Raw genomic sequence first — 23,847 nt, 5'->3', positions numbered from 1 at the left:
TTTCAAGTTTGCATCAGGTTCCTTATACACTTCATCCCAGTCTAGCTGCTGCAGGCTTTCCCTAAGGTTAGCAATATTTATATTGACAAACAGCCTATTGGCTTCTGTCTCGGGTTCTTCGGCCGACGCCAGTAGGCAGTTTGTCAACAAGTGGCCACGAAAGCCTTAACAATTTTGTAATATTTATATTGTTAATTGAACGCACTGCTTTGAAAGTCTGATTTGATATACTGCGTGGAGCTATGTCATGTACTGTAACTAGCTGTGCACGATGATCTGAAAGACCATTCTCAACAGAATAAGCATTTATGTCCTTAAACTTATCTTGGTCTATAAAAAAGTTACCTATCAATGTACTGCCGTTCTTTGTTATCCGAGTAGGAAAATCAATGATGGAGCTCAAATTGAAAGAACTGAGTAATACTACAAGGTCATTCTTCCTATTACACTCTTTCAGGAAATCAACATTGAAATCCCCACAAATGATAATTTGCTTCCCCCTGTCTGACAGATAGCACAACAAAGCATACAAGTTTTCTAGAAATAGCTGGAAATTCCCTGAGGGGGACCTATACACTGTTACAATTATGAAAGTGCCATCATTGAGTTTAAGTTCAGTGGCACATGCTTCCATATGTTGCTCTACACAAAATTTTTTAGTTTCTAAATTTTTTACACTGTGGAAGCTTTTGACATGTATGCCAACTCCTCTCATCATATTATCTCTACTTACATGTGCAGCTAATTTGTACCCATTGATGCTAACCTTTTGCATATCAGTGACAATGTGATGCTCAGACTGGCATAGTACATCTATTACATTCTCAGTTTCTATATCTTCTAAACAAAGCAGAAGCTCATCAATTTTATTCTTCAATCCCCCAGTATTTTGATGAAATATACTAACATTATTTTTCACTTTACTTTTGTGAGTATAGTGAACTTTTTTAACATCTTTAGTACTTGCCTGGCTGAGTTAAGACATAAAAGAGATTAGCAGGGAAACATCATAGCTTCGAATGTCATTCAATTTTTAAACAGAATGGAATAATGTATGGCAAAATGCTGGCAATTTGCTTCTTAGGGGACTGGACGGAAAACATAGTATGCTTTTGTTCATAACTACATAGTATTGTAAATAGTAATGGATGTGTTGAAAATGCCTAAATTAAACACAGGGTAATTTTTCTGTGTGAACTATGTTAATGGAAAAGTGTATTGTGGGGATTTCACTGTTTTAATTAAATACTGAGGAAGCAAGGAAAATTGCTACTCATCATATAGCGGAGATGCTGAGTCGCAGATAGGCCCAACAAAAAGACTGTCACAAATAAGCTTTCGGCCAACAAAGCCTTTGTCAAAAATAGACAGCACACACACACACACACACACACACACACACTCACTCTCACGCACACACAACTCGCACACACACATGACTGCAGTCTCTGGCAGCTGAAGCCATGTGTGGCATTACTGCAGTAGTGTGTTCCGTTTGTATGAGGTGTGTGTGTGTGTGTGTGTGTGTGTGTGTGTGTGTGTGTGTGTGTGTGTGTCTATTTTTGACAAAGGCCTTGTTGGCTGAAAGCTTACTTGTGACAGTCTGTTGTTGTGCCTATCTGCATCTCCGCTATATGATGAGTAGCAACATTCCTTTCCATAATATTGCTAAATACTGAAGGTATTATTTACAGTCAGCTGTCTGGTAATCTCTAAACTCCTTCCATATCCGAATCCAAGAAATACATTTAAGTACTAAAACTATTATCTGTTAAATTGATAATGAGTCAGTCAACAACGGAATCCACCAAGCTACCCAAGTGACAGATTTTCTCCCCTTCTTTTGACGTACCGTTCTGCTTCCTGCCTGCATTTGTCAGTGACTTGTGACATAGCTTCATGCATTAGTTGCAATACATCTGGCAGCTTAAATGTCGTGATATTACTTGTGACAGATCCCTTATTTTGGCTCCAGATCAGTTCTGTTTGGCAACTGTAAAATTGAAGCATCCGCATGGCGTTCTCAGTGCTGTGAAAATTTTTCCCGTCTTTCTACAATTCTTATTATTCTGGCTCGTGAAAGACCACATCTGTGGTATAAAACAATGGATATAGTTCAAATAAAGAGTATTTGATTTTTCATTTTTTTCCTAAAATGGAATGTTATGTTTTCTTAATTTAAACAATCTTTATAAAAAATCTTTCATAAAATATTGATAATTAAGAACTTACATGTCTGCAGTTAAAACTGAAATTTTGCGTGTAGTTTGTAATTAGAAATAAAATGATATGCATTTTTCATAAAAAATTATGATTAGATATATGTTAATTAGCATAAATTTGATTAAGTTTACGTTTGGGAATATCAATGTTAGTTTTGAACCATTGATCAATGGAACGTACCACATTCCAGTTGTATAACAATGCCGACTGAGCTGTGTGTATCCTGTTATGAAAGCTCCTTCACTTTAGCAAAAACAGTTCTCTGGAAAACTTCAAAACCAATATTTTTCTGTAAACTTGTGAAAAAGTTGAGAACCTTTTTCTTGCCTTTTTTTTTTTTAATGGTATTCCACGTGCATTTTTCACCACAGAGCAGCGAGCAGCATCAGCTACGTTCACACTGCCTCTTAACAGTGTGACAATCAAAGCACAACAGTACAAAGACTGTGACTGTACATGAGTTTTTAAATAAAAGCTACTTGGCTACAGCATGATTAAGAAAAGCTTTATGGCTGTGTTGATGGCTAATACATGAGGAGGACCTACTTCCGAGAGCAAAATACCCCAGTGTACGTGTGCTAAAGCTGCTGACCAGTCATTACGTTTGTGTTTGTCAAAGTGGGATTGGTAAAGTGTAATTGAAGTCAATAAATTCCACTTGTTTTCAAGGAAATTGGAGTATGATGTTTTTGTGAATCTCTCTTTATCAGCTTCAACCTATTATCCTGTTTCATGTTTGTAGAGATTGTAGGTTGAAGTTGCTGTGAGCCAGCTGGAGGTGATGTATGAACTGTTAGCAGTGTACATACTCCAGTCTACCCAATTGTCAGATCTAAGAGTCATCCAGAAAGTAATTACGCAAGTACAGGGCTCAGAATTATTGACTTTGCTGTAGCGAGAACTTTTAACTGTTTCTTGTGGCTCAAACCAAATCTGGTGACCCTTATTTAGATTTATTTCATCGTCTAGCTGTGCAGAGAATTTATCCAGAGCTGCTAATAAACATTTCTGAGTAAATGTGAAGAGCAGTGTCACATAATGTGTCTTGTATACTACCTGTAGCAAAGAGTGCATGAATTCTGACCTTGGCTGGGAGTGGAATTTCACACAATGATATGGAAGCTCCGAGAATAGACAAAAGGAATGTCTCACATTCCGGGTGATGTAGAGGTACACTGGTCATACTGCAGAATACAGTGTAGGGAAACAGATACAAAATTGTAGTGGCAAGTTGTGCATTCCTAATAAGAGCTATGCAAGAAGCCTAAAACAGTTTGACCTTGGCAAAAGCCCCATCAGAAAATCCTTGAAATCTCCTGCTTTCTGTGAAGTCAGTGAACAGTTTTAAAATTTTTCCATTAAGTATCATGTAGATTGGTCCGCACGGAAACTGAAGACAACAGATAGAAAGTGGAAATATTGTTTTGATATTCAGAAAATGCTATGTTGCACTCGAGCCAGTGACACCAAAGTTTACTATCCATCTGGATACCCAGGAACTTCACACACGGCGCCTCGTCCAGTATATGCCCATAGATACCAACTTTTGGTGTCTGTAAGTCACTTCTAATTAGTTTGGAATTGCAGAAGCCTCTGCAGGGACCTAGGGACTCTCACACATGCCAAGACATATACTTCATAATGGTGTATGTGGCTAAAAATTTGGGATTGGTTAATGGAATTTTGCAAGATTTGCTATTAAGCTGTTGACTATGAAACTGTTACAAGCCTGTTCCATTAGTCTCGTGGCTATGTCTGGTATGGATGTGTCTGAGCCCTTAAACAAATATACATGCGTCATCAGCAGATATTAGTTTCTGAAGAGTTCCCCAATGTCACTGGTAAATGATTTGTGTAGGCAAAGAACTGGAGTGGGCCAAGGACCAAACCTTGTGACACAAAACATTTAATGTTTCTATACTCTGAAATTAATATTATTCCTGTGAAATCGTTAGCTAATGTAACCCTCCATTCTCTGCTTTGGGGAATTCTCACAATTCAGTATCAATTTTCAGATGGCAAAAAAAAGCTCTTCGATGTATAGTGGGTTTATCTCCTAGGGATACATGCAGGGAACATTAAAAAAAACTTAACATCATGACAGTTCCTTGTTTGTACATCTAATTTTGCTTATTACATGTAAAAGAAAACATAGCTCAATATCCCCTTAGGTCATCTCTCCACACCCATAATACAAGACAAAACAACACAATTGATCTGCCATACTCTAGATTGTCCAAGATACATAATAGTTATAAATATGTAGGCCTCGAACTGTTTAATATGCTCCCTAAAATTGTACAGACAGTATCTAAAAATAAATTTAAGACAACATTGGGTCAATGGCTCAGAGGCAAAGCATTTTACTCAGTTGATGAATATAAAGATTGTAATATGGCATATTTGCTGTTTTAACTTGGGGAAAGGTACCTCTGCCTGTAGTAGGACCTAAATTTGGAAAAACAGTATCTAACATATAGGCATAATAGACCTATTTCGAGTGCTGTATATTTGTATCAATATCTTACGATAATGACATAGTGTTATCAGCATGTATATGATAATGACATAATGTCATCAACATGAATACTCCCCACTTAATATAAATTTGTATCATGTTTTCTTTTTTATTGTTAAATTAACAATATATAAAATGTGTGCTATTGTACTACACTAACATTCATAGGATTTATATATACATTGTTATAAAAATATACTGTATTTGAACTCAGTGACGAAGCCCATTGTATAAGAAAATACCGAACGGCTAATAAAGATTCTTATTCTTATTCTGTTGTTAAAATATGATTCCATCCATGCTTGGGTCAGATACATAATGCTACACATTTTTAATTTCCCTAGTAGATTTTTGTGATGTACACAGTCAAAGGCCTTGCCAAGATCACAGACAATGTCGACTGGGTAATTTGTATTGTTACTTGTATTAGAACCGAGTTTGTGAGAGCATATATTGCATTCTCAGTAGAGAACCCTTTATGGAACCCAAGCTCATCTGTTGTTAAAATGTTATTCCAGAAAAGATGGCTCTGTTGTAAGCAACTTCCCAAAAATTTTTGTGGACTGGGAAGGAGGGATATTGGTCTATAATTAGAGGTCAGTTGCTTATCTCCACTTTTATGAATTGTTGTTACTTAAACATGCTTCAGTCTAGTGGGAAAATATCTTGACTCATCAGATTGTTACAAAGGTAACTCCAAAGTGGTATTACCAAGCCAGTGCACTAGTTTTGTACTTTGGCAGAGATACTAAAATTGCAAGAAGAGTTACTACTTTTTAGTGACCTGGTTATTTTTGTGAATTCTCGAACAGATGAGTTGGCAATACTGATACCTTTTGGTGGAGTATGCAGTGCCTGTCTAAGTACTTTTATCTGCTTTTAAGGACAATTTATTATTTCTGTATTTTCAGCTTGTGTTAGGAAAAATTCATTGTCTCGCTACTACTGTCATTTGGGAGTTCAGTATCATTTGCCTTTCAGAATTTACTCATTTCGTGCTTAATAATGCTTCAAATTCTACTTTATTTGTTCTAGGAATTTTAGGTTTCTGCACCTAGTATATGGTTTTTGTCTTTTTTGTGACATTCAGAAGAATTGTGCAATACTGCTTGTAGTACTCAGTGTACTGTTAGGAAATAATTATGTAATTACATATTTCTTCACATTTTTCATGCTGTAAATTCCTTCTGATGAGTGTAAATGTACTCCAGTATTGATTGGGTAGATTTTCAGTACTACCAGTATAGCTTTGACAGGAGTCGTATGAAAGGCCTCTTTGTACGTGCCTGATGATTAAGCTACAGTTCTCAAATCAGAGCGGATGTGCTTGTACACTAACTGCGAAGCCAACTACGGCATTGAAGACAGTGTTTTGATATGCCTTAATGCCATGTGATGATAGCTTGTAATTCATGGTACCTTCTCCCACAAACGTGCATAATTTTCACTGGCTTTTCTGTGAATATCTTAATATGTGTTATAAAATGCCTGCTTTCATTGAATCGGACTGCCAGATATCTGCAGATGTTGCTAAGTGATATGAAAGTGCTATTAGTTTTAATTGTTGGGTTTCTTGTCTGAGATAGGTGACCTTTCAGTAGTATGTAGATTTGTATGCTGCTGTGATTTTTTTAAAAAAAGATCATTTTATAAATTTGACTGATAATTGGTATTTGGGTGTTACAGGCCGTTCAAGTTTTATGTTGGAGCTACGCAAGGCATCTTCAGCACTCCTGGCATTACAGACAAGGCTGACAGAGGCTCGTGAGCAACAAAATACCTTGGTGGCCAGTGTAGAGCAAAGACTGAAATGGGCAGCAGGTGCTAACCCTGCATTAGCTGAAGTGCTGGCAGCATTTGGTGAAGCAGTAGCAGCTGCCAATGAACGTATGGCACAAGACCAACGTCTTGCATCGCTGATAGGTTCAACTTGCAATGCTCTGCTACATCATGAAGCTCTCCGTACTCGAACATCAGAAGCAGTCTCACAGGATGCTGCTTTCCTGCAGGTATTAATACTTTCATAACGGACTTCCATTAACAATATCTTTAAAACAATCAGCCGATTGATTACTGACTATTTTATTCTTTTCCTCCTATTTAATACTTACTGCAAGTTATTAACTCATTCCTTTGGAAAGTCCAGGATGGAATAATAATAATAATATGAAGTGGATAGATTGCTAGTAACCACATAGACACATTGAGTCCCAGGCAGGGACATTGAAAAAGACTACTAAAATATTAAGCTTTCAGGCAAAGCACTGGTCTTAATATTTAGCACACTTTTTTCCACTGTGCCTGTCAGTGACTGTACATCTCTTCTGCGTGGTGAGTAGCAACCTGTCCTTCCCATGTTGTTGTTAACTCTCTCCTTTGTTAGAATGAACTACTTGTTGAAGATTTTTAAGTTAAACTTCATTGAATAAAAATAGTTGGTGTGGATACACAAGTCAGTCATGGCATCAGTTAATAGAGAATTGATTGAAACCTAGTTTAAAACTGAAATTTTTACCCAGAGACTGTCGTATATTAGATTTTGAGAATGTGAAACAAATACACAGAGAGATAGAGCCCCTGTATCTCTTTGTGAGTATTTGTTTCACATCTTTATATGAGATTTTCCATTAATCATTAGATTTTGAGAATGTAAATTTGTGTTCTCCAAACATTATTTCTGTTAAATAGTCACTGTTTTTAAGTACAATGTCGGGTCTGATTTTGGGAGGAAGACCCACTCAACTCATGGTTCAGTGAGCAATCTGCATGTTGCTCCTTATTTGCAGTGTAAAAGTGTGGCAGCTGGGAGTGTATAATGTGTGGCCTTTCCTGTAATTATCTCATTCTTGGAAACTCCTGCCACATATAATAATCAAATGTCATGCATTAAATTTTTATGCAAAGGTCATAAAAACTTGTGCTAATAAATTTTATGCAATGAGCCCTGTTGTTGTAAAGGTTGGTGTGATAAACAAGTGATAGCTCTACAATTAGTGAAATTCTGTGTACAACTTTATGTATTTAAGCTAGATAAGTGGCTTCTTATTCTCGTTGTTGTCTGTTTCCATCCTATAAATTCTATCATCACTATGAGAGATTGATTTGAGCAGAACATTCTTGTCCTGTGCCGTAAAATGTGTCTGTGCAAGGTGGCATAGTAGTTAGCACCCGACTTGCATTAGGGACGATGACTGTTCATCAGTGTCTGACCATCCTGATTTATATTTTCCAGAATTTCCCTAATCGCAACAGGCAAATACCAGGGTGGTTCCCTTGAAAGGGCACTGCCAATTTCATTACATATTCTTGAAACCATCTGAGCTTGTCCTCCATCTCCAATGACCTTGATGTTAACAGGACATTAAACCTTAATCTTCTTTCTTCCTTCTGGAAAATCTGCCTGTTTTTATCAGACTTCTGGACTCCAACCTCGAGCCTCTACCTTCTAACCGTGAAAATCCCTTGGTTGCAGTAGTTTTCCTTGATCATGAACAATTCCTAATTTCTTCTTGAATCATCCCTAGAATACTCCACAACCTAATCTTCCAAAAATCAACTCTAGCTTTGACAAAATTTCAGTATAACTTAACAATAGTTTTTTTCATTGGTCAAATCATGCTGAGTTGTCATTGGCGCAGATTGGCAGAAATAAGCAATGTGCGCTCATATACTGTAGGTGTGTGGACTGTTGGTATCTGTGTGTGGATTTAAGCTTTTCTTTTACCTTCAAATGGTTATATATTTATAAATTATTTGGATATTACAGTTTGTGCGTGTGTAATTTTCAGCTGCTAGAGCAATGTGAGAAAAGTTGTATGCTGGCAGCTAGCTGTAATCAAACAATTACACCAGCAGAAGAGAACTTGGTGCAGTTGCTTCCTCCAGCAGGGCCTGTGGACCAGGCGTGGATTCAGGATATTGAGATATGTATTTCAGGTAAGACACTATTTGCAGGTGCCTGAAGAATAATTTTTTGTTTTCATTATGGTAAAAATGGGCACTGTGATTCTCAGGTATAGAGACTGAGCAGTGAAATTACCCGAAAAACTTCATTATTTATTTCCGTGTTGGATCGTGCACAAGGTGTTGTAACTGGTTGAGACTTCTTATCAAATCATCAGGTGATTTGAGTATGAGCATCTCTCCTGGCCTTTTCAGTGGTTCTTTGACTAACTACTAGGTAATGTATTCAAATGATATGATGTTTTGTTTAGAAGTCTGAACTGGTTTATGGCACCATTTGTGTACAGTGAGGCTGAAAATGCAGAATGCCTAGTTTGCGTTATACTTCAGGCATTGAACTTACTTCCATTATCAAGTAGCATTTATTTACTGTTTGTTCATTTGATTATGGTTAGCCCACTGGACTCACATTCGGGAGGACAAGTATTCAGATCCATGTCCGACCATCCTGAGTTAGGTTTTCTGTGATTCCCCTAAAAATTGCTTCAGGCAAATGCCAGGCTGGTTCCTTCAAAAGGGCACAGCTGACTTCCTTCCCCATCCTTCTCTCATCCGATGGGACAGGACCAATTACCTTGCCGTTTGGTCCCCTTCCCCCAACCAACCAACCAACCAACCAACCAACCAACCAACCAACCAACCAGTCGTCTCCCGGTTTTTGTATAGACACAGTTTGCTCAAATTGATGCCTAGATGAACAAAAGTATTTCACTTGAAATCAGTATGTTAGCTGACATTCTAGTTCATTTAGAAGATAATCTAGTATTCAGAAGTAAAGACTAATAATTGTTTTGTACGCCTATGAGCCGTACTGTTTTTTTGCTTTAATTTAGTGCACGGTAATATAATTAAAGCAGATTTTCTCATAATCGGACTTCAGTTTGATAAACAAAAGTTACAGAACTAATCTAAAACTTACTATGTGATAGTTTGTAAATGATATCAAATGTAATCTTCCTGTAGTCATGTACTGGAAGAAAATGAGATGGAGTATATGTGACTGCATCAAGTTTACAGTAGACAGTTTGTAAATGAACACATAAACAGCATTAGATTATTTAAGTTACCTTTGTTTTCAATATAAAAAAGCATACCAGAATAAAAAAATAAAGTGTAGGAAATTTATCACAATATTTTTAATTGAAACAATAAATAATAATAATAGTGTACCCCACTCATGGTTACTACAGATATTGGAAATATACAAAGTAGATCCTAAATTAATACAGCTCCTAAACATAGTAATGAAAAATTGGAAAACCACACTTAATATCCAAACAAATTCAAATAATATCACATCACAGCCAATACAGATTAAGCGTGGAATATACCAGGGAGACTCATTAAGTCCTTTCTGGTTCTGTCTTGCTCTGAACCCACTATCCAACATGCTAAATAAAACCAATTATGGATATAATATTACTGAAACATACCCACACAAAATAACACATTTGCTATACATGTATGATCTAAAACTACTGGCAGCAACAAAACAACAACTCAACCAATTACTAAAGATAACAGAAGTATTCAGCAATGATATAAATATGGCTTTTGGAACAGACAAATGTAATAAAAAATAGCATAGTCAAGGGAAAACACTCTAAACAAGAAGATTACATATTGGATAACCACAGCGACTGCATAGAAGCGATGGAAAAAACAGATGCCTATAAATATCTAGGATACAGACAAAAAATAGGAATAGATAATACAAATATTGAAGAAGAACTAAAAGAAAAATATAGACAGACTAACAAAAATATTGAAAACAGATTTGACATCAAGGAACAAGACAAAAGCTATAAATACTTATGCTATACCAATATTGACCTACTCATTTGGAGTAGTGAAATGGAGTAACACAGACCTAGAAGCGCTCAATACACTCACACGATCACAATGCCACAAATATAGAATACATCATATACATTCAGCAACAGAAAGATTCACATTAAGCAGAAAGAAAGGAGGAAGGGGATTTATCGACATTAAAAACCTACATTATGGACAGGTAGAAAATTTAAGAGAATTCTTTATAGAACGTGCAGAAACTAGCAAAGTACACAAAGCAATCACTCATATAAATACATTAGCTGCACCATTGCAATTTCATAACCACTTCTACAGCCCTTTAGATCGCATAACATCAACAGATACGAAGAAAGTAAATTGTAAAAAGGAAACACTATATGGCAAGCACCCGTATCATCTAACACAGCCGCACATTGATCAAGACGCATCCAACACATAGCTAAGAAAAGGCAATATATATAGTGAGATGGAAGGATTCATGATTGCAATACAGGAACAAACAATAAACACCAGATATTACAGCAAGCATATTATTAAAGATCCCAATATCACAACAGATAAATGCTGACTTTGTAAACAACAAATAGAAACAGTAGATCACATCACAATCGGATGTACAATACTAGCACATACAGAATACCCCAGAAGACAAGACAATGTAGCAAAAATAATACATCAACAACTTGCTATACAACATAAACTAATAAAACAACACGTTCCCACGTACAAGTATGCACCACAAAATGTACTGGAGAATGATGAATACAAATTATACTGGAACAGAACCATTATAACAGATAAAACAAACCACATAACAAACCTGACATCATACTCGCCAATAAAAAGAAGAAATTAACACAACTAATTGAAATATCCATACCCAATACAACAAATATACAGAACAAAACAGGAGAAAAAATTGAAAAATACATCTAACTGGCTGAGGAAGTCAAGGACATGTGGCATCAGGATATAGTTGACATTATACCAATTATACTATCAACTACAGGAGTCATACCACACAATATCCACCAGTACATCAACGCAATACAGCTACATCCAAACATACATATACAACTACAGAAATCTGTAATTATTGATACATGTTCAATTACCCGAGAGTTCCTAAATGCAATGTAACATATACCATACAATTAAAAGGAAGTCACGCTTGATCAAGGTCCGCGTCACTTTCCATTTTCAACCAGACATAACGTCTGAGACAGGAAAGAATGATGATGATATTAATAATAATAATAATAATAATATATCTATCGACCTGCCAGCGCTTTCGTTTGGTAAGTCACATCATCTTTGTTTTTAGATATATATTTTTCCCATGTGGAATGTTTCCCTATATTTTATATATATATAAACACAAAGATGATGTGACTTACCAAATGAAAGTGTGGCAGGTCGACAGACACACGAACAAACACAAACATACACACAAAATTCAAGCTTTCGCAACAAACTGTTGCCTCATCAGGAAAGAGGGAAGGAGAGGGAAAGACGAAAGGATGTGGGTTTTAAGGGAGAGAGTAAGGAGTCATTCCAATCCCGGGAGCGGAAAAGAGGATGGGTATACACTCGCGCGCACACACACACACACACACACACACACACATCCATCCACACATATACAGACACAAGCAGACAAATTTAAAGACAAAGAGTTTCGGCAGAGATGTCAGTCGAGGCAGAAGTGCAGAGGCAAAGGTGTTGTTGAATGACAGGTGAGGTATGAGTGGCGGCAACTTGAAATTAGCGGAGATTGAGGCCTGGTGGATAACGGGAAGAGAGGATATATTGAAGAGCAAGTTCCCATCTCCGGAGTTCGGATAGGTTGGTGTTAGTGGGAAGTATCCAGATAACCTGGACGGTGTAACACTGTGCCAAGGTGTGCTGGCCATGCACCAAGGCATGTTTAGCCACAGGGTGATCCTCATTACCAACAAACACTGTCTGCCTGTGTCCATTCATGCGAATGGACAGTTTGTTGCTGGTCATTCCCACATAGAATGCGTCACAGTGTAGGCAGGTCAGTTGGTAGATCACGTGGGTGCTTTCACACGTGGCTCTGCCTTTGATCGTGTACACCTTCCGGGTTACAGGACTGGAGTAGGTGGTGGTGGGAGGGTGCATGGGACAGGTTTTACACCGGGGGCGGTTACCAAAGGTAGGAGCCAGAGGGTAGGGAAGGTGGTTTGGGGATTTCATAGGGATGAACTAAGAGGTTACGAAGGTTAGGTGGACGGCGGAAAGACACTCTTGGTGGAGTGGGGAGGATTTCATGAAGGATGGATCTCATTTCTGGGCAGGATTTTAGGAAGTCGTATCCCTGCTGGAGAGCCACATTCAGAATCTGATCCAGTCCCGGAAAGTATCCTGTCACAAGTGGGGCACTTTTGTGGTTCTTCTGTGGGAGGTTCTGGGTTTGAGAGGATGAGGAAGTGGCTCTGGTTATTTGCTTCTGTACCAGGTCGGGAGGGTAGTTGCGGGATGCGAAAGCTGTTGTCAGGTTGTTGGTGTAATGCTTCAGGGATTCCGGACTGGAGCAGATTCGTTTGCCATGAAGACCTAGGCTGTAGGGAAGGGACCGTTTGATGTGGAATGGGTGGCAGCTGTCGTAATGGAGGTACTGTTGCTTGTTGGTGGGTTTGATGTGGACGGACGTGTGAAGCTGGCCATTGGACAGGTGGAGGTCAACATCAAGGAAAGTGGCATGGGATTTGGAGTAGGACCAGGTGAATCTGATGGAACCAAAGGAGTTGAGGTTGGAGAGGAAATTCTGGAGTTCTTCTTCACTGTGAGTCCAGATCATGAAGATGTCATCAATAAATCTGTACCAAACTTTGGGTTGGCAGGCCTGGGTAACCAAGAAGGCTTCCTCTAAGCGACCCATGAATAGGTTGGCGTATGAAGGGGCCATCTTGGTACCCATGGCTGTTCCCTTTAATTGTTGGTATGTCTGGCCTTCAAAAGTGAAGAAGTTGTGGGTCAGGATGAAGCTGGCTAAGGTAGTGAGGAAAGAGGTTTTAGGTAGGGTAGCAGGTGATCGGCGTGAAAGGAAGTGCTCCATCGCAGCGAGGCCCTGGACGTGCGGGATATTTGTGTATAAGGAAGTGGCATCAATGGTTACAAGGATGGTTTCTGGGGGTAACGGATTGGGTAAGGATTCCAGGCGTTCGAGAAAGTGGTTGGTGTCTTTGATGAAGGATGGGAGACTGCACGTAATGGGTTGAAGGTGTTGATACGTTCTGTGGGGGCTTGGTAACCAGCTACAATGGGACGGCCAGGATGATTGGGTTTGTGAATTTTAGGAAGAAGGTAGAAGGTAGGGGTGCGGGGTGTTGGTGGGGTCAGGAGGTTGATGGAGTCAGGTGAAAGGTTTTGTAGGGGGCCTAAGGTTCTGAGGATTCCCTGAAGCTCCGCCTGGACATCAGAAATGGGATTACCTTGGCAAACTTTGTATGTGGTGTTGTCTGAAAGCTGACGCAGTCCCTCAGCCACATACTCCCGATGATCAAGTACCACGGTCGTGGAACCCTTGTCCGCCGGAAGAATGATGATGGACCGGTCAGCCTTCAGATCACGGATAGCCTGGGCTGCAGCAGTGGTGATGTTGGGAGTAGGATTAAGGTTTTTTAAGAAGGACTGAGAGGCAAGGCTGGAAGTCAGAAATTCCTGGAAGGTTTGGAGAGGGTGATTTTGAGGAAGAGGAGGTGGGTCCCGCTGTGACGGAGGACGGAACTGTTCCAGGCAGGGTTCAATTTGGATAGTGTCTTGGGGAGTTGGATCATTAGGGGTAGGATTAGGATCATTTTTCTTCGTGGCAAAGTGATACTTCCAGCAGAGAGTACGAGTGTAGGACAGTAAATCTTTGACGAGGGCTGTTTGGTTGAATCTGGGAGTGGGGCTGTAGGTGAGGCCTTTGGATAGGACAGAGGTTTCAGATTGGGAGAGAGGTTTGGAGGAAAGGTTAACTACTGAATTAGGGTGTTGTGGTGCCAGATTGTGTTGCTTGGAATTTTGAGGTTTTGGAGGGAGTGGAGCTGGAAGTGGGAGACTGAGTAGATGGGAGAGACTGGGTTTGTGTGCAATGAGAGGTGGTTGAGGTTTGCTGGAAAGGTTGTGAAGGGTGAGTGAGTTGCCTTTCCGGAGGTGGGAAACCAGGAGATTGGATAGTTTTTTGAGGTGAAGGGTGGCATGCTGCTCTAATTTGCGGTTGGCCTATAGGAGGATGCTCTGAATAGCCGGTGTGGATGTGGGAGAGGAAAGATTGAGGACTTTTATTAAGGATAGGAGTTGACGGGTGTGTTCATTGGCTGAGTTGATGTGTAGGTGAAGGATTAGGTGGGTGAGGGCAATGGATTGTTCAGTTTGGAACTGGTATAGGGACTGATGGAAAGAAGGGTTCCAGCCAGAGATGGGAACTTTAAGTGTGAGGCCTTTGGGGGTTATGCCAAATGTAAGAGGAGGTGGTTTCCCACCTCCGGAAAGGCAACTCACTCACCCTTCACAACCTTTCCAGCAAACCTCAACCACCTCTCATTGCACACAAACCCAGTCTCTCCCACCTACTCAGTCTCCCACTTCCAGCTCCACTCCCTCCAAAACCTCAAAATTCCAAGCAACACAATCTGGCACCACAACACCCTAATTCAGTAGTCAACCTTTCCTCCAAACCTCTCTCCCAATCCGAAACCTGTGTCCTATCCAAAGGCCTCACCTTCAGCCCCACTCCCAGATTCAGCCAAACAGCCCTCGTCAAAGATTTACTGTCCTACACTCGTACTCTCTGCTGGAAGTATCACTTTACCACGAAGAAAAATGATCCTAATCCTACCCCTAATGATCCAACTCCCCAAGACACTATCCAAATTGAACCCTGCCTGGAACAGTTCCGTCCTCCGTCACAGTGGGACCCACCTCCTCTTCCTCAAAATCACCCTCTCCAAACCTTCCAGGAATTTCTGACTTCCAGCCTTGCCTCTCAGTCCTTCTTAAAAAACCTTAATCCTACTCCCAACATCACCACTGCTGAAGCCCAGGCTATCCGTGATCTGAAGGCTGACCGGTCCATCATCATTCTTCCGGCGGACAAGGGTTCCACGACCGTGGTACTTGATCGTCGGGAGTATGTGGCTGAGGGACTGCGCCAGCTTTCAGACAACACCACATACAAAGTTTGCCAAGGTAATCCCATTTCTGATGTCCAGGCGGAGCTTCAGGGAATCCTCAGAACCTTAGGCCCCCTACAAAACCTTTCACCTGACTCCATCAACCTCCTGACCCCACCGACACCCCGCACTCCTACCTTCTACCTTCTTCCTAAAATTCACAAACCCAATCATCCTGGCCGTCCCATTGTAGCTGGTTACCAAGCCCCCACAGAACGTATCAACACCTTCAACCCATTACGTGCAGTCTCCCATCCTTCATCAAAGACACCAACCACTTTCTCGAACGCCTGGAATCCTTACCCAATCCGTTACCCCCAGAAACCATCCTTGTAACCATTGATGCCACTTCCTTATACACAAATATCCCGCACGTCCAGGGCCTCGCTGCGATGGAGCACTTCCTTTCACGCCGATCACCTGCCACCCTACCTAAAACCTCTTTCCTCACTACCTTAGCCAGCTTCATCCTGACCCACAACTTCTTCACTTTTGAAGGCCAGACATACCAACAATTAAAGGGAACAGCCATGGGTACCAAGATGGCCCCTTCATACGCCAACCTATTCATGGGTCGCTTAGAGGAAGCCTTCTTGGTTACCCAGGCCTGCCAACCCAAAGTTTGGTACAGATTTATTGATGACATCTTCATGATCTGGACTCACAGTGAAGAAGAACTCCAGAATTTCCTCTCCAACCTCAACTCCTTTGGTTCCATCAGATTCACCTGGTCCTACTCCAAATCCCATGCCACTTTCCTTGATGTTGACCTCCACCTGTCCAATGGCCATCTTCACACGTCCGTCCACATCAAACCCACCAACAAGCAACAGTACCTCCATTACGACAGCTGCCACCCATTCCACATCAAACGGTCCCTTCCCTACAGCCTAGGTCTTCGTGGCAAACGAATCTGCTCCAGTCCGGAATCCCTGAAGCATTACACCAACAACCTGACAACAGCTTTCGCATCCCGCAACTACCCTCCCGACCTGGTACAGAAGCAAATAACCAGAGCCACTTCCTCATCCTCTCAAACCCAGAACCTCCCACAGAAGAACCACAAAAGTGCCCCACTTGTGACAGGATACTTTCCGGGACTGGATCAGATTCTGAATGTGGCTCTCCAGCAGGGATACGACTTCCTAAAATCCTGCCCAGAAATGAGATCCATCCTTCATGAAATCCTCCCCACTCCACCAAGAGTGTCTTTCCGCCGTCCACCTAACCTTCGTAACCTCTTAGTTCATCCCTATGAAATCCCCAAACCACCTTCCCTACCCTCTGGCTCCTACCTTTGTAACCGCCCCCGGTGTAAAACCTGTCCCATGCACCCTCCCACCACCACCTACTCCAGTCCTGTAACCCGGAAGGTGTACACGATCAAAGGCAGAGCCACGTGTGAAAGCACCCACGTGATCTACCAACTGACCTGCCTACACTGTGACGCATTCTATGTGGGAATGACCAGCAACAAACTGTCCATTCGCATGAATGGACACAGGCAGACAGTGTTTGTTGGTAATGAGGATCACCCTGTGGCTAAACATGCCTTGGTGCATGGCCAGCACATCTTGGCACAGTGTTACACCGTCCGGGTTATCTGGATACTTCCCACTAACACCAACCTATCCGAACTCCGGAGATGGGAACTTGCTCTTCAATATATCCTCTCTTCCCGTTATCCACCAGGCCTCAATCTCCGCTAATTTCAAGTTGCCGCCACTCATACCTCACCTGTCATTCAACAACACCTTTGCCTCTGCACTTCTGCCTCGACTGACATCTCTGCCGAAACTCTTTGTCTTTAAATATGTCTGCTTGTGTCTGTATATGTGTGGATGGATATGTGTGTGCGCACGCGCGAGTGTATACCCGTCCTTTTTTCCCCCTAAGGTAAGTCTTTCCGCTCCCGGGATTGGAATGACTCCTTACCCTCTCCCTTAAAACCCACATCCTTTCGTCTTTCCCTCTCCTTCCCTCTTTCCTGATGAGGCAACAGTTTGTTGCGAAAGCTTGAATTTTGTGTGTATGTTTGTGTTTGTTCGTGTGTCTGTCGACCTGCCACACTTTCATTTGGTAAGTCACATCATCTTTGTTTTTAGATATATATTTCCTACATGGAATGTTTCCCTCTATTATAACCATATCATTAATTTGAACCCATATATATATAAATACTGTTTCAATCTGTCCATTTGCTGTGTTTTCTGTTTCCATAGCCTTGTATAATATTACATTTTTTGAAACACTTCCAGATAAGGCAAAGTCATTGCAGGAACAGATAAGCCTTCTTCAGGAAACTGTTCTTAAAACTCAAGAGACAGTAAAAGGAAAACTTCTATCAGTTAGGGAACTTCAAACAGTCCACTTGAAACTAATGCAGGATGTCCGTAGTTTAATGAGGTCAATGACAAAGGTATGTTGCAAAGATAGTCCTTGTGGATTTCTCATTACATGGTTTTTGACCAAATACAAATGGTGTTCTTAGTAACATCTGTTCTGTGTGTTTGCAGTTTGATGATTGCCCTCTGGTTGGTTTAAATGACTATTTGGCAAATTATCGATATTTCTTGGAGCAGTTTACCAATTTTGTGAAGGATTTATCAAAAGAAGATTTCACTGTTGAGAGAGTTTTGCAAGCAAAAGAAGAAATTGACTACTTTGGAGAGAAAATAGGTAAGTTACTCTTGAGAATGACTCAAAAATTTATGTTTTAGCTGGTAAAAATTAATTAAATACATGTGTTGCGTGCTATAGCACACCACTGAAAGTAAGTGTCCATTTTAAGGACATACCATTTTTTGTTTTGTTTTCGGGATCCAAAAACAAGCCGGGAGCTTAGAGTCAAGTGCAAAGCAAATGGAAAGTCTGATAAATGGCACTAGGAGCCACCACAATTAAATTTTGCTGTCAAATAGAAGCAGTGCTATGCAGGTACAAGGCTAAATACAGGCGCCGAAACTTCTGCATTATTAAAAAAGGAGGGTGGAAGACAAGTCTAATTCTCTCTCTATTGAATTTTAATATATCCAAAAGTTCAGTATTGCTCATTTTATGATTTGGTAGCCTTTTGAATATTTGTAGCAACAAAAATAAATTTTATACAAATATCAACAAAGCATAAGGCTTTAGTTTTGTTGCATAAGTTAGTAAGCTGTGGCTCACTCTAATTTCACATAATGTTTCATCGAAGTTTGTGAAGTTTTTGTGTTTTGAACCATAATGAAGTGCTTTCATTTTTGTGCCAAATTGAAGAAGAAAGTTACTTATTTTGCAAAAAAAAGTTCTAATTGTGCTGCAGGTCTGCAGTATGGAACTGATGAAAGCAATGTCAGATGATGGCCATTGCCAAGGAATAAATTATGTAAAGTTCCAGTAGCAGGAAAGCCTTTAGTGGGCCAACATGTGGCCGATTTGTGCTCTTGAAGTGAGTTTGTTAACCCTTGGAATGTCTAGGTAATGATCTATCGTCACCCCCTACTGTCGCCAATACTGTCAGGGTGCCAATTTGTCGGTACTCTGCATCGTCTTGTTTATCTTACAGAATCGGGCGCTAGATGGTGTTGGCATGCTGATTACAGATGCTCTTTGACTCAAGCTATGTGTAGGTCGATAGCGATCGACAATTGAGCATTGTTTCGGTGAAATATTAGCCTTTGATTATTCCGCTTTTGCATCGCATGTGTATTAACGTTGTGTTTCGCAGTGCTTGTTTACATTCTGTTGTTGCATTCTACGTTCTTGTTTTTGTGCAGTACTGTTATTTATCATTGTTTCTGTGTGTTTTTCTTTACATTAAGCATTTACAGTTTGTTTATTCTCTCCGCTTATTGTGAAAAATGCGACCTACGCCAGGCCACAGCAGAGGGCTTACCGACGAAGAAATTTGTGAACTTTTAGAATGTACTAGTAATACAGTGTGTTTTAGCGAAAGTAGTAACAGTTCAGAAAGTGACAGTGATGTACTTGACGATATTGTGAACGAAAGTGAAGACGAAATGGAAGATGTACAATACACTGAAGTAATTGCGCCTGAAACACTACAGCCACTACAACATCCATTTCAAGAACTGCCAGGACCAAAACATATGCCACCAGCAGGACTCCTGTAATAGAATATTTCAATCTATTCTTTACTACAACGTTGCTGCAGCTTATTGTAACTGAAACAAATCACTCGGCTAAAGTTTGTAATTAAACATGCTACATTGTCCAAACCGTATAAGAAATGGAAGAATGTGACAAGTACTGAGGTGAGAGGTTTTGTTGCTTGCTTACTAAATATGGGACTCAATAAAAGGCCCACAATGCTCTCATACTGGAGCACAAAACACTCACAGACATTTCCATGGTTTGGCAAAATGTTTTCTGCCCACCGATTTAGGCATTCTATGAAGTTCTTTCATTTTGTGGATAGTCAGAAATGTCCAGCACCAGACCATCCTGATTATGACACATGTATCAGGTACCAGCCATTGGTAGATCATGCTAATAATATATTTAGACGTCATTACACACCTCATGAACAACTTAGTATTCATGAGAGTCTAGTTGGCACTAAATGTCACACTTCCCTATTACAATATTTGCAACTTATGATCCTCGTGGTTCTTCGGGTTTGAGAAAACTTCCAGAGAAGAAAGAGTCAAGATGCTGTGTGTGTACTAGTGAGGGAAGGAAAAGAAGGTCAAGAACTGTTTGCAATAGATGTAATAAGGGGTAGCATGGTGAATGTTTTCCTAAACACAAATGCTAAGTCATACTGTAGACACGGAAATTCTGTAATGTTCTCTTCAAATAAATAATTATTATCTTTCTAAATAATAACACAAATTTCATCTCCCTCATGTCATTTTACTCACAAATGTGTGTACATTCTATGGACTGTATTTATTTGGGCTGTCACACTCAAATTCATTTGAAACATTATGATGATCTGTGTAAGCAATAATATTCTACATACTTTTATGGATAAGTGGTAATTTTTTCATATTTTTAAAATGAATACTTTATGATATATGGCAATTTAAATAGAATGTAGCAAAACAGTATAAATACATGCGACATTTTTAGCACACACCACTCCAAATCGGCTGACTGCAGAAGGGTTAAGGAACAGCATCAGAAATGGCTGGCTTTGAACGCTGAAATTTTATTTTAAAAATTAAGGCACGTGAAATTGCAAAAGAAATCTAAAATTTTAAGGTTAGCCGCAACTGGATTGGTCTTTTTATGAAGTGCTGGGATTTTTCACTTCAGAGGTGAACTTTGAATGCACAGAAGCTGCCAAAAAATTACAAAGAAACTTTTGGAATTTCAGCACTTCATAATTAGGCAGTGCACTGAAAACCAGTATCTTTTTGGACAGAAAGAGGTGCTGATCAAACTCCCATATATTTTGACATGCTGCAAATTGTACAGTTGAAGCCAGAGAAAGGAAAAAATAATAATATAAGTATTCACACATCAGGTAATGAAAAACAATGGATGTATGTCAAGCTTGCTTGCACAGTCATAGTTTTCAAACAAAATACTTTACCGAAATCTGAAGTGTTTCCAAAAACTGTAATTGTGCGAGCAAATGAAAGTGAGTGGGTTTTGGGGGATATGGTGCTGGAATGGATTAGGCATGTATGGCAGTGTTGTCCTGACAGAATACTTGATTTACTCGAAGTACTGGTGTTACATGCATATGCAGCCCATACGAGACCTGCAGTAAAACGAAAATTATTAGAAAGCAAAACAGACGTGGCAGTAATTCCAGGAAGAATGTCAATTCAGCAACCACTTGACGCCTGTTTGGATCAACCAATCAAGGACAAGTTTAAACACATTTACACAGACTGGCTTTTGAAAAAAGACAGACAACCAACACCAGCAGGATATGTAAAACGTGAAAATTTGGTATAAGTGTGCCAGTGGATTGGTGATGCATTGAAGTGTGTTCCAAATCGGACTGTGCAACAGGCATTTAAAAATGTTACATATCAAATGTACTAGATGGTATGGAGGATGATACTCTGTACAAAGAACTGAGCTCCAAGGAATCAATTTATGATGATTTCAGAATTATCAAATTGATATTTAAACATTTCGTAAAATTTGTTTTATAAACGTAATAAAATTGTGTTTTATATTTCCACTGTTAATTTCTCAGTTTTGTCATTCTTATTTTGTATATGTTGCAAGCCATACATTTAAAGTTAACTATGAAAATTTGATTTGCAAGCCTGTGTATACGTCAGTATGGATGACGTTATGTCTTGGACGTTTTCCTACCCGTGACCAGATGGATTCTATCAATCATGAATCCTGTACACTCTTCACCCTAAGAATGTAAACATTACATGCTGTATCCTTCCATGTTCTTCATTTAAATCTTGTCCACCTAACAAACTCTAGTGAGACAATGGCAAACACAGAATAATACACATATCACGTAATGTTTACATTGACATAATTCTTGTGCTGAATAGCGATACAGTCAGAAATGGAGCCTGACAGCTGATTGCTCGTATTGATTTTTAAAATGTTCTATGACTATGTATTCTGTACAGACAATTTGCACTATGTAATCAAAAGTATCTGGACACCCCCAAAAACATGAGTTTTTCATATTAGGTGCATTGTGCTGCTACCTACTGCCAGATTGGGTGTTACTTGTGTCATACGTCCGTGTGTGAGATTTCCACACTGCTAAACATCCCTAGGTCCACTGTTTCTGATGTGATAGTGAGATGGATACATGAAGGGACACATACAGCACACAAGCATACAGGCCGACCTCGTCTGTTGACTGACAGATACAGCCGACAGTTGAAGAGGATCATAATGTGTAATAGGCAGACATGTATCCAGACCATCAGACAGGAATTCCAAAATGCATCAGTATCCACTGCAAGTACTATGATAGTTAGGAGGGAGGTGAGAAAACTTGGATTTCGTGGTCGAGCGGCTGTTTATAAGCCACATATCACACCGGTAAATGCCAAACAACGCCTCGCTTTGTGTAAGGAGCATAAATGGCGGATGATTGAACAGTGGAAAAATGTTGCGTTGAGCGATAAATCACAGTACACAATGTGGTGATCTGATGGCAGGGTGTCGGTGTGGCGAATGCCTGGTGAACGTCATGTGACAGCGTGTGTAGTGCCAACAGTAACATTCAGAGGTGGTGGTGTTATGGTGTGGTTGTGTTTTTCATGGAGGGGGCTTGCACCCCTTGTTGTTTTGCATGGCACTATCACAGCACCTAAACACCTTCTTGCTTCCCACTATTGAAGAGCAGTTCGGGAAAGGCGATTGCCTCTTTCAACATGATCTAGCACCTGTTCTTAATGCATGGCCTGTGTCTTAGTGGTTACATGACAATAACATCCCTGTAATGGATTGGCATGCACAAAATCATGACCTGAATCCTATAGAACACATTTGGGATTTTTTGGAGTGCTGACTTGGTGCCAGGCCTCACCGACCCACTTCAATACCTCTCCTCAGTGCAGCGCTCTATGAAGAATTGGGTGCCATTCCCCAAGAAACCTCCAGCATCTGATCGAACATATGCCTGCGAGAGCGGCAGCTGTCATCAAGGCTAATGGTAGGCCAACACCATTTTGAATTCCAGCATTACTGATGGAGGGCACCATGAAATTGTAAGTCATTTTCAGTCAGGTGTCTGGATACTTTTGATCACATAATGTATGTAGCTTTAAGTGGTGAAAGAGTAAATTAATCTAAAAGACACCTTGGTTAAGCTTGACTGAGCTTACAACTTGAACCCAACTATTGTAGCTGTAACTTCATTCTACCTAATTGGTATCTCATGTTAGAATGAACCAACTTTGTTTCGATGTTGAAGTGTGCCCACATTATTTCCCTCCCTTGAATTTAGAGTCTCATTTTTTGGCTGTGGCTTACATTCGAATAAATACAGTAAAAACTAAGTTATGGTAACCGTGTGTTGTGTTCGTGATCTAAATTAAGGAGGAAAATATTTTAGCACCATTCATAATTTTTTTATTGTACAACAATTTGTTAAATAATTAAGGGACATACGGAGATTTAGGTCATAAAAGCAGCAATTCCTTCTCTAAATATACTGGATTTTAGTTTTTGCCAGTCTTTCGTTGTTTGGTTATTTCT

At 40.0% G+C, this 23,847-nt stretch overlaps 1 protein-coding gene across 1 annotated transcript in view; it reads left to right on the top strand.

Annotated features, from left to right (window-relative positions):
• LOC124605141 (serine/threonine-protein kinase SMG1) overlaps nucleotides 1-23,847 on the top strand; it is a 352,264-nt gene that overhangs the window by 317,009 nt on the left and 11,408 nt on the right. Inside the window, exons 48-51 of the mRNA XM_047136625.1 lie at nucleotides 6,428-6,750; nucleotides 8,530-8,677; nucleotides 17,961-18,121; nucleotides 18,219-18,381. Of these exons, the coding sequence (XP_046992581.1) occupies nucleotides 6,428-6,750; nucleotides 8,530-8,677; nucleotides 17,961-18,121; nucleotides 18,219-18,381 (795 nt within the window). The remainder of the gene's footprint in view (nucleotides 1-6,427; nucleotides 6,751-8,529; nucleotides 8,678-17,960; nucleotides 18,122-18,218; nucleotides 18,382-23,847) is intronic.

This window comes from Schistocerca americana, chromosome 3 (assembly GCF_021461395.2).
Source record: "Schistocerca americana isolate TAMUIC-IGC-003095 chromosome 3, iqSchAmer2.1, whole genome shotgun sequence".
NCBI lineage: Eukaryota > Metazoa > Arthropoda > Insecta > Orthoptera > Acrididae > Schistocerca > Schistocerca americana.
The sequence above is the reverse complement of the archived record's forward strand: the minus strand, read 5'-3'. Positions and strand labels throughout refer to the sequence as shown.